At 56.5% G+C, this 9,683-nt stretch overlaps 1 protein-coding gene across 1 annotated transcript in view; it reads right to left on the minus strand.

The window, feature by feature from the left end:
* Positions 1–7,594: 7,594 nt before the first annotated feature.
* Nanognb (NANOG neighbor homeobox) overlaps positions 7,595–9,683 on the minus strand; it is a 3,732-nt gene continuing 1,643 nt past the window's right edge. The window contains exons 2-3 of the mRNA XM_013023573.1: positions 7,773–8,096; positions 7,595–7,678 (exon numbers count right to left, since the gene is read on the minus strand). Of these exons, the coding sequence (XP_012879027.1) occupies positions 7,595–7,678; positions 7,773–8,096 (408 nt within the window). The remainder of the gene's footprint in view (positions 7,679–7,772; positions 8,097–9,683) is intronic.

Raw genomic sequence — 9,683 nt, forward strand, 5'->3', positions numbered from 1 at the left:
CAGAGCCTGAATCCTGGAGCTGGGGAGGCCGTGGGGCTCACCTAAGTCACTCCAGGAGCTGTCTTCCTCCGACAGCTCCCCAGAATCCTCGGTAGACTCCTCAGAAGACCCCTCCCTCAGGGATTGCAGGAGCAGCTGTGTGGAAGAGCCGAGAATCTGTTACCCAAAGGCCCGGGGAAAATTATGCACTCATGCAAAAGCCCAAGAGGCCGATCTTCCAGCGGGGAGTCTCAGCCTGCTGTAGCTGTGGAGCCGCTGAGGCTTCAGGCTATTATTATAACAATTAAATGACTCAAGTCTGGAGCTCGTGAATTTGCTTTTTGGGTCACTCCCGGAGCCTGAACTGCACGCTGGCCCTGAGCTATTTGAGGTGGACACTTTTGGCTTTCTGTTGGCTCACTGAATGTATGCAAGTCTCATGGGCCTTCCTGGCTAGGCTGGCTTTGACCCCGATCCTCAGATATCTTCCTCTTCTTCTGAAGGGCTGGGATTGCAGGCATCTACCACCATGCCCGCCCCGGCTTCAGAGAAGGGCTAAAATCTTTCCTTTTCAAGTAGTTGCTTGAAGCCGGGCACTGGGGACACTCTATAATCCCAGCTACTCAGGAGGCTGAGATCTGAGGATGGAGGTTTGAAGCCAGGCAGAGCATAAAGTCCCTGAGCTCAGGGAATGGTTGGCAAAGCGGTCTCGGCTGAGCCAATGGGAGCAGAGGGGCCTGAGCTCAGCCAATGGGAGCAGAGGGGCCTGAGCTCAGCCAATGGGAGCAGAGGGGCCTGAGCTCAGCCAATGGGAACAGAGGGGCCTGAGCTCAGCCAATGGGAGCAGAGGGGACTGAGCGGAGCCAATGGGAGCAAAGGGGCCTGAGCTCAGCCAATGAGACCTGAGGCACCTGAGCTCAGCCAATGGGAACAGAGGGCCTGAGCTCAGCCAATGGGAACAGAGGGGCCTGAGCTCAGCCAATGGGAGCAGAGGGGCCTGAGCTCAGCCAATGGGAGCAGAGGAGGCTGAGTTCAGCCAATGGGTGCAGAGGGGGCGTGGCCTGCCAAGTCAGGTATAAGAAGGGAGCCGGCTGCCTGCTCTGGCCTGTCTTCTGCATAAGTCAACTTTGCCTGACTGAGCTCCTTTGGATTTGGGGTCCTTAACCCCAGGAGACACCCCGACACGTGAGTCCTTTCTAACTAGCACCTGCACACATGCACAAAAAGAAAAAAAAGCCATGCACAGCGACTGTGAATCCAAACCAGAGTGGATGAATGAGTTCAGTGAGGAGGGAATGAATGAATGACCAAGTGAGGGAATGAACAGGAGAGTGGACAAAGGAGTCCCTCAGAGCGCATAGCCCCCAGCCCTGGAAGTCCCTCCTCTGATCACACTCAGATCATACTCACCAGGTCCAGGCTTCTGTCCCAGCCGTGTCCCTGAGGCCCCTGCTCCACGGCCGGCGTGGGCAGCTCGCTCTCCAGATTCCCACGCACAGGACGAGGCACCCAGTCCTCTGCAGGGAAGGAATGACTCTTAGCATGGAGACCCCATCTCAAGTGTCAGGCCCACCCCCCCAGGCCGACCTGCCCAGCCTCCTACCAGGAGGAATCCACAAGACACCTCAGACCCTGTCTGAATTCTGATCCCAAACCAGGCCCTGGGGGCTCACGCCTGGCATCCCAGTTCCTCAGAAAGCTGAGATCCGGAGGATCGTGGTTCAAAGCCAGCCCAGGCAACAAAAGTCCAGGAGATTCTTAGCACCAATGAAATGTGGAGACTCCTGAAAATCCAAGCTCAGAATCTAGACAGGATTGGGGGTTTGGAACCCCTTCTCCCCACACACTGAGAACTCACTCTGCTTAAAGGCAATTCAGATTTCTATCCTGGGGGTGGGATTAACTCTACAGAAGGGGAACTCGGGGTAAACTGAGGCTTGGCCAAAGTGTAAGCTGTTAATCCAGATGATCAACCGCTTATTTACAAAACATTGTCGCCTTTTGAAGTTTGTACCTCCCTTTCCAGCCCGCCTTTCCCTACAAGAACCCTGGGGATGGAACCTGGGAGCTGTGGCTGGGGGGAAGGCCACATTTCCCGTTACCCCAAAACCTCAATTCCACCCTCAGGTCTCCCTGACAACTTAAGAGCCATGCAGTGGTTTGCAACAATTACTTTGCCAATCCTGGGTCTTGAACTCAGGGCCTGGGCGCTGTCCCTGAGCTTCTTTGGCTCCAGGCTGGTGCTCTACCGCTTGAGCCACAGCGCCACTTCTGGCTTTGTCTGTATCTGTGGCACTGAGGACTCGAACCCAGGGCTTCATGCATGCTAGGCGAGCGCTCTACCACTGAGCCACCTGCCCAGCCCCTGAGACTTGTCTCAGGGGACTGGAACTGCACCCTAAGTCTCCTCAGCCCAGTGAACCCCCGCGCAATTCTCTTTCCCTTTCCCTTTGAATCTCCTTTTTTTGTGTCTGGAATCAGCCTCATACCTGGGCCTCCTCCGTCCCTGACTTCAAACCCTAAATCCAGAGCAGCCTGAGCCCCCCCAAAAGCCCGGTGATGGGGGGCCCGTGGGGCTCACCTAAATCACTCCAGGAGCTACCTTCCCCCGAAGATTCCGGGGTCAGGGGTTCGTCAAGCACCTCCAAGATGTCCATGGGCGGCCATGTGTCAGATCCCAGGATACGCTGAATCGAGGGGAAAATTAGACACTCCTGACAAAGGTGAAGCTTCAGAACCTCCCAGAAGAGCAGCAGCCCGACGCTGCTGGACACAGGACTAAGTGAATGAGCAAGTGAGGGAACTAAGCAGTGGTCCCCAGCCTCAGAGCCTCGAGATTTCTCCAATCACACTCACCGGGTCAAGGTTGCTGTCAGAGCTGTGTCCCTGGGCCCCCTGCTCCGTGGGTCCAGCCCGTGGAGTAGGAAGCTCGCTCTCCAGATTCCCACTCACGGGAGAACCGATGGACGCTGGACGGGTCACACAGTCCTCTGCAGAGAAGGGACGACTCAGTCCAGAGACCCCATCTCAAGTCGCAGGCCCACACCCCAGGCCGACCCACTTAACCTCCTACTAGAAGGAATCCACAAGACACCTCAGACCCTGTCTGAATTCTGATCCCAAACCAGGCCCTGGGGGCTCACGCCTGGCATCCCAGCTCCTCAGGAAGCTGAGATCCGGAGGATCGTGGTTCAAAGCCAGGCCCGGCAGGAAAAGTCCAGAGACTCTTAGCAGCCTGAAAGACACAATTCTCGGAGCGGAGAGTTTCCAGGAAAGGTCGCTGGGCCCCGGCTCACCGAGAACTCAGACTTCCTCAGGCTGGGGGATTAACTCCACCCAAAGCCACGTGTGAGCCTGAGGGTAAACTGAGGCTCACGTGCATTCTAAGCTGTTTACCCGGTAGCTCGCCTCCAGTCAAGAAGGTCACCTACCACTGGTACACAAAAGATTGCTCGCTTGGAAGTTCATCCAGAACTTTCTACAGAATTTCCCGATAGGAAAGCCCGTGGTGAATGGATCGTTGAGATGTGACGCTGGGCGGTGTCTAGAGGGGACCCCAAACCTCAATCCACAGCCCACGCTCTGTCCTCGACTCTGAAACCCGCACACCTCTGACCACACACACCAGACTTGTGTTTCTAGAATGCTCTCTAGAATGTCTCCTGCATAGAGCATGGGGGGCTAATATCCTCAGCCTTTTTTGGTTCCAAGCTATTTCCCCTTCCTTCCTTGCCCTTCTAGAACTAAATCTCTCATTTTGTTTCTGTTTGAACTCAGGGCCTGGGTGCTCTACCCCTTGAACCACAGCTCCATTTGGAGGCTTTTTGTTTGTGTTTTGTTTTGGGCTGGTCCACTGGAGATCAGAGTCTCACAGACGTTCCTGCCCGGGCTGGCCTTGAACCGCGATCCTCAGCTCTCAGCCTCCTGAGTCGCTGAGATGACAGGCGTGCACTGCAGTGCCCGGCTTCAGGTCTGTCTTACCTGTGTCTGCGTGGAGCGTGGGCTCGGGGCTGGGCCTCGGCTCCTCCTCGCGGGCCTGGCAGCTGCCGGGCCCTGGCGATCCGTCCTCCCCATCGGCTGCCTCAGGCCGTGGCACGTTTGGGGCACACACACAGTCCACACTCATGACGTTTGGGGCACACACACAGTCCACACTCATGGCAGAGATCTGGCCCAACAAAGACCTCCAGGTGAGCCCAGAAGACACCGCAGCCAGAAAACAAGCAGAGGAGAAGATCCAACCCAGCCGGCAGCCCCCAGCCTGCGGGCTGCGGGTCTTTAAGGGAGGATTCCCCCGCAGGCCCACCCCCTCTCCAGCCCACGCCCCCAGCCCGTGAGTCCCTCCTTAATCCCGTCTGCCAGCCTCCCCCAGCCATTGACATGCAAAGGTCACTGGGGAAGAGCCAGACTGGCTCCTCCTCCTCCTCCTCTTCCTCCTCCTCCTCCTCCTCCTCCGACTCTTAAACCAGTTCTTATAGACACGTGACAGCGATTTTAATAAGTCTGTTTCTCTGTAATTAAAGCGGGGGAGGGGGGGTGAGCTGGCCACTGCAGCTCCCGCCTGTCATCCAGTTACCCAGGAGGCTGAGATTGGAGGACCAGGGTTCAAAGCCAGCCTGGGCAGGAAAGTCTGTGAGACTCTGATCTCCAAGGAACCACCAGAAAACCAGAAGTGGCGCTGTGGCTCAAGCTGTAGAGCACCAACCTTGAGCTGAAGAGCTGAGGGACAGCACCCAGGCCCTGAGTTCAAGTCTCACGACCGACAAAAAAAAAAAACTGAGACAGTGCCCAGGTTCTGAGTTCAAGGCCCACGACTGACAAAAAAAATGCAAAAGGAATGGTTGGGGACATGGCTCAGCAGGGAGAGCTCCAGCCTAGGACCAAAGCCCTCAGGTCCTCACTTTGAGTCTTGGTCTCTGGCCAAAAAAGTAAACACGAGCTGGGCACCAAAGTTCTCGCGTGTAATGCTGGCCGCTTTGGAGGCGTGAGAGAGGAGGCTCAGGGACTTCCCCCTCTGGGCGGGCCTCTAGTGGTGATCCTCGGATCTCAGCCTCCTGAGGAGCTGAGATGACAGGTCTCAGCCTAGACATCCTCATCTCTCATCAACTGCCAAAAAGCCAGACATGGGGCTGTGGCTCATGTGGTAGAGCACCAGCCTTGAGCCAAAGACGCCCAGGGACAGCGCCCAGGCCCTGAGTTCAAACTCCAGGACTGGCAAAAAAAAAAAAAAGATGGCAGTAGATGGTAGTGCTGATGTGAGTAAAGGGGAAAAAAATCTAGCAATCTTTCACAACTCCTTTTGTAATAAAATGTTCAATTAGGGATGGATTTATATTCATATGTTTTTGCTGGTCCTGGGCCTAGGCGCTGTCTCTGATCTCGTTTGCTCAAGGCTGTCACGCTACCACGTAGAACCACAGTGCCCCTCCCTTCCAGCCTTCGGGTGGCTCACTGGAGAGAATCGAGTCGTGGAGTAGCTGGAATTACAGGCGTGAGCTACTCTGCTCACCCTGGCAGTTGCTTGACCTTGGCTTTAATAAACTAGTGCTGGCTGGGGAGGGGGGGGCGGAGTCCCGTTGTGGAGGCTGACATCCAGAGGCCAAAGTTCTACCGGGCTCTCTGTGCCTGGGCCAGCCCCGCCTCCTGCTCAGGATGGCGCCTCCCATCTAACGGCTGGTGGAGCGTCCAGTACAGTGCTGCTCCTGATCACACTGCGTGCAGACAGACGTCAGCGCATGCCTGAGGGCCTGGGTTCCATCCAGACTAAAAGTAACTACTGCGGGGTGCAGGCGGCTCCCGCCTGTCATCCAGCTCCTCAGGAGGCTGAGATCTGAGGACCAGGGTTCAAAGCCAGCCCGGAGCCTCTGATCTCCAATGAACCGCTCGGAAAAAGCTGGGAGTGGCGCTGTGGCTCAGGTGGTAGAGCGCCCGCCTCGAGCACAAAGCAGCTCAGGGACGGCGCCCAGGCCCTGAGTTCAAGACGCAAGACTGGCATCCAGAGAGAGAGAGAGAGAGAGAGAGAGAGAGAGGTGGGGGGAGGAATGAATGAATGAATGAATGAATGAATGGCCTCTGAGTGGATCTACTGATCCTGAGAACCCACCGCCCGGCCTCTGTCCTGCGGTCTGAAGTAATGAGCGCAGAGACAGAGACGTCCAATAACGAAGCTTTATTGACCCGAGGGAGGATCCCGGCTCTTGATTGACAGGAGGGGCACCCAGCGTCTCCAGCGGGGATCCCTCGACTCCCACGGTCATTGGACACTCCGCGAGCCGTCTCAGCCCCCCACACCCAATCAGAAGCTGGCTCGAGCGTCCCTCCATCTGTCAGCAGCTCTGATTGGCTGCCCATCTGGCTCTGGGCCTGCAGTCACTCTGGATTGGCTGCGCCGTCTGGCGGATGTCTTCCAGCCACTCTGATTGGCTGCCTTGTCATGCTCAGGTTCTTCAGCTTCTCTGGTTGGTTCTCGCGTCTGGCTCACGTCCTTCAGCCTCTCTGGTTGGCTGCGCGGTCCGGCTCAGGCTCCGGGGTCCAGTCTGCAGCCCCGGCGCCCGATCGCTGGCCCAGGCCCCTCCCGAGGCGCCGAGTTCAAGGCCCACGGCGGGCAAATGCTAATCCACAGCGCTGGGCGGGCGGCTCCGTGGTGGCGCGCTCGCCTCGCACGCGTGAGGCCCCGGGTTCGAGTCCTCAGCACCCCATACGCAGAAAAAGCCCGCAGTGGCGCCGTGGCTCCAGGGGTAGAGCGCCCGGCTGGAGCTGAAGAGCCGAGGGCCGGCGCCCAGGCCCCGATCAAACCCCACGACAGACCGAAAAACAAAAGGGCAATAAATAAGTAAACAAGTAGGCGGCTAAAAGCATTCTTCTGGAAAGATCTTCAGGTTGGAAGACAATCTGCTTTGTGCAGAGCCCTGGGGTGATCCATCCTAGCACCTTGAGAGAGAGACAGACAGACAGACAGTGAGAGAGCAGTTACATACATGAAGGTCCGAAAAAGGCCCAGTGTGGGTGCTGACGCCTGTCACCCCAGCTCCTCAGGAGGCGGAGATCTGAGGATCCCGGTTCCAAGCCAGCCCGGGCAGGAAAGTCTGTGAGACTCAGATTTCTCAAAGAGAAAGTCCTAGAACTTGAACTCGGGGCCTGGGCACTGTCCTAAGCTTGTTTTTTCTCAAGGCAAGAGCTCCAGCACTTTAACCAGGTTTGTGGGTGAGTCACTGGAGATCAGAGTCTCATGGACTTTTCAGCCTGAGCTGGCTTCCAACTGCCATCCTCAGATCTCAGCCTCTTGCGTGGCGGGGATTACAGGTATGAGCCACTGGTGCCTGGCTTTTGTTTTTGTTTCCTTTCAGTGTTTCTATGTTAGATGTCTGGGTGAAGTATTTGGATGTGTGTGTGTGTGTGTGTGTGTGTGTGTGTGTAAGTACTGGGATTTGAACTCAGGGCCTGAGCACTCAAAGTGCTCTTCCATTTGGACTTTCCAGTTTTTTTCTGATTAACTGGAGAAACAGTCCCTTAGATGTCTTTCCCCAGGCTGGCTTCAAACCAGGATCCTGAGCCTCTATGTAGAGTAGCTAGGACTACAGGCATGCGCTACTATGCTGTCACTGGTTATTATGACTTACCTCTCTTGTCTCTTCTTACGCCTGTGTTTGTACATTTCCTTGCTGTATTGCTTCCTCTTTTCATAAAACCACTGACGAATCTGGGGAAAAAGGAGATGGTGGGTGAGTGGGAAGGATTGGGGGGGGGCGTTGGCTTGGGGGGCAGAGGCTGGGAAGCGGGGAGCAGGTGCTGACCTGTGCACCTGTCATGTTAAATTCAAAGGACAGCCACAGGTAGTCCCGCACGCTGGGTGTCCGGGTCAGCTTAAACTTGGCCCACAGAGTTTCTAGAAGAGACTTGCTGACCCGGGGTTTCGTGGAACAAGCTTCCTGCTCTTCCTTTCTTGCGATTTCTGTCAGATCTTCTTCTTTTTGTGTCTTTTTCGGTTCTTTCTGCCTTTTCCATTTGCCACATCTTCTGCATTTCTGCCTCTCTCTTCCTTTGCCTTCCAGCTCCATGGTGTCGGACGGCTGTGGATTTGCACTGCCAGACGACGTCGCTCTTCTGCGGGAAGACACCTGTCAGGAAGGGAAAGAAAAGCAGAACGTGACTAAGCCTGACTCGCTGCTGCGTGGGAATGCATCTGCGTGTGTGTGCATGGGGAAGAGATTACGAATGTGTGCGTTCACATATGCATGTGGCTATATTGGGTTTTGTTCATATGTATTTGTGTGTGCGTGTGTGTATTTGAGTATGTGTCTTTGTGTAGGGCTGGAAGGTGGCTCAGTGGTAGAGTGCTTGCCTCTCATGCATGAAGCCCTGGGAAAAAGCCAGAAATGGCGCTGTGGCTCAAGTGGTAGAGCACCAGCCTTGAGCAAAAGCAGCTCAGGAACAGCACCCAGGCTCTGAGTTCGAGACCCAGGATCAGCACCAAAAGGAAAAGGTCCACTCGAGTGGCTGAGTCCCAGGAGCAGAGGCGGACCCGGCCTGTGGGTGACCCGCGCAGGGCGCTCGGCGTCAGCACCGCGGACAGCGCCCGGCCAGGCTTCATCCGGGCCCCCAGAGGCTGCGGGCTGAGGAAAGTCCAGCAGATTCTCATCTCCAACGAACCACCAAAAAGCCACAGTGGAGTGTGACTCAACTGGTCACCCCCGAGCCCTGAGTTCAAATCCCCAGACTGACACACACACAGGCAATAAAAGAACCAGCAAAAGGGGGCTGGTGGCTCCCGCCTGTCACCCCAGCTCCTCAGGAAGCTGAGATCTGAGGATCAGGGTTCAAAGCCAGCCCGGGCAGGAAAGTCCGTGGGGCTCTGATCTCCAACAAACCACCAGAAAACCAGAAGTGGGGCTGTGGCTCAAGGGGTCGAGCACCAGCCTGGAGATGAAGAGCTGAGGGACAGCGCCCGGGCTCTGAGTTCAAGTTCTACAACCGACAAAAACAACCACAATCACACAATATATATATAAACTTTCAACAAAACTACATCTTCGACACCGCTTTGGTATGTTCTGGGCATTGTTCCCTTTTTCTTGTCTGTGGTTAGGCCAGTCCTGGGGCTCGAACTCGGGGCCTGGGCGCTGTCCCTCAGCTCCTCAGCTCCAGAGCCACAGGCCACTGCGAGCCTTTTCGGAGTGGTTTATCAGAGATCGGCGTCTCACAGCCTTTCCTGTGGCGGTGGCTTCCGCGATCCACCCTCAGAGCTCAGCCTCCCGGGCGGCCGGGATTCCAGGCGGGAGCCGCGGGGCCCGGGCTCGTGTTTTCTGGGTGTGTTAGCGCACAGGAGCAACATGCATATTGCAAGGCATGGGTGAGCCGGGCTTGGGGGCTCCCGCCTGCCATCCCGGCGCCTCGGGAGGCTGAGATCGGAGGATCCTGACTCAAAGTCCGGGAGACGCTGATGGCCAACAAACCCCCTGAGAACGGAGTCCAGTCCCTACAACCGGCCAAAATAACGCACACAGAGACATCACACACACAGACACACGGACACACGGGAACTTACACCGACGGAGGTGGACGTGTCCAGCGCCCTGGGCCGCCCCGTCTAGCTCCGGCCTCAGGCCTGGGTGGCAGCCACTGACTCCCTGACCCTCTGGCTGCGGCCTTTTCTTATAAAGCCGCCGCAGGCCACGCCCACCACCCACACCGTCCCGCTCCACCAA

This window comes from Dipodomys ordii, unplaced genomic scaffold, assembly GCF_000151885.1.
Source record: "Dipodomys ordii isolate 6190 unplaced genomic scaffold, Dord_2.0 Scaffold69, whole genome shotgun sequence".
NCBI classification, from domain to species: Eukaryota; Metazoa; Chordata; class Mammalia; order Rodentia; family Heteromyidae; genus Dipodomys; species Dipodomys ordii.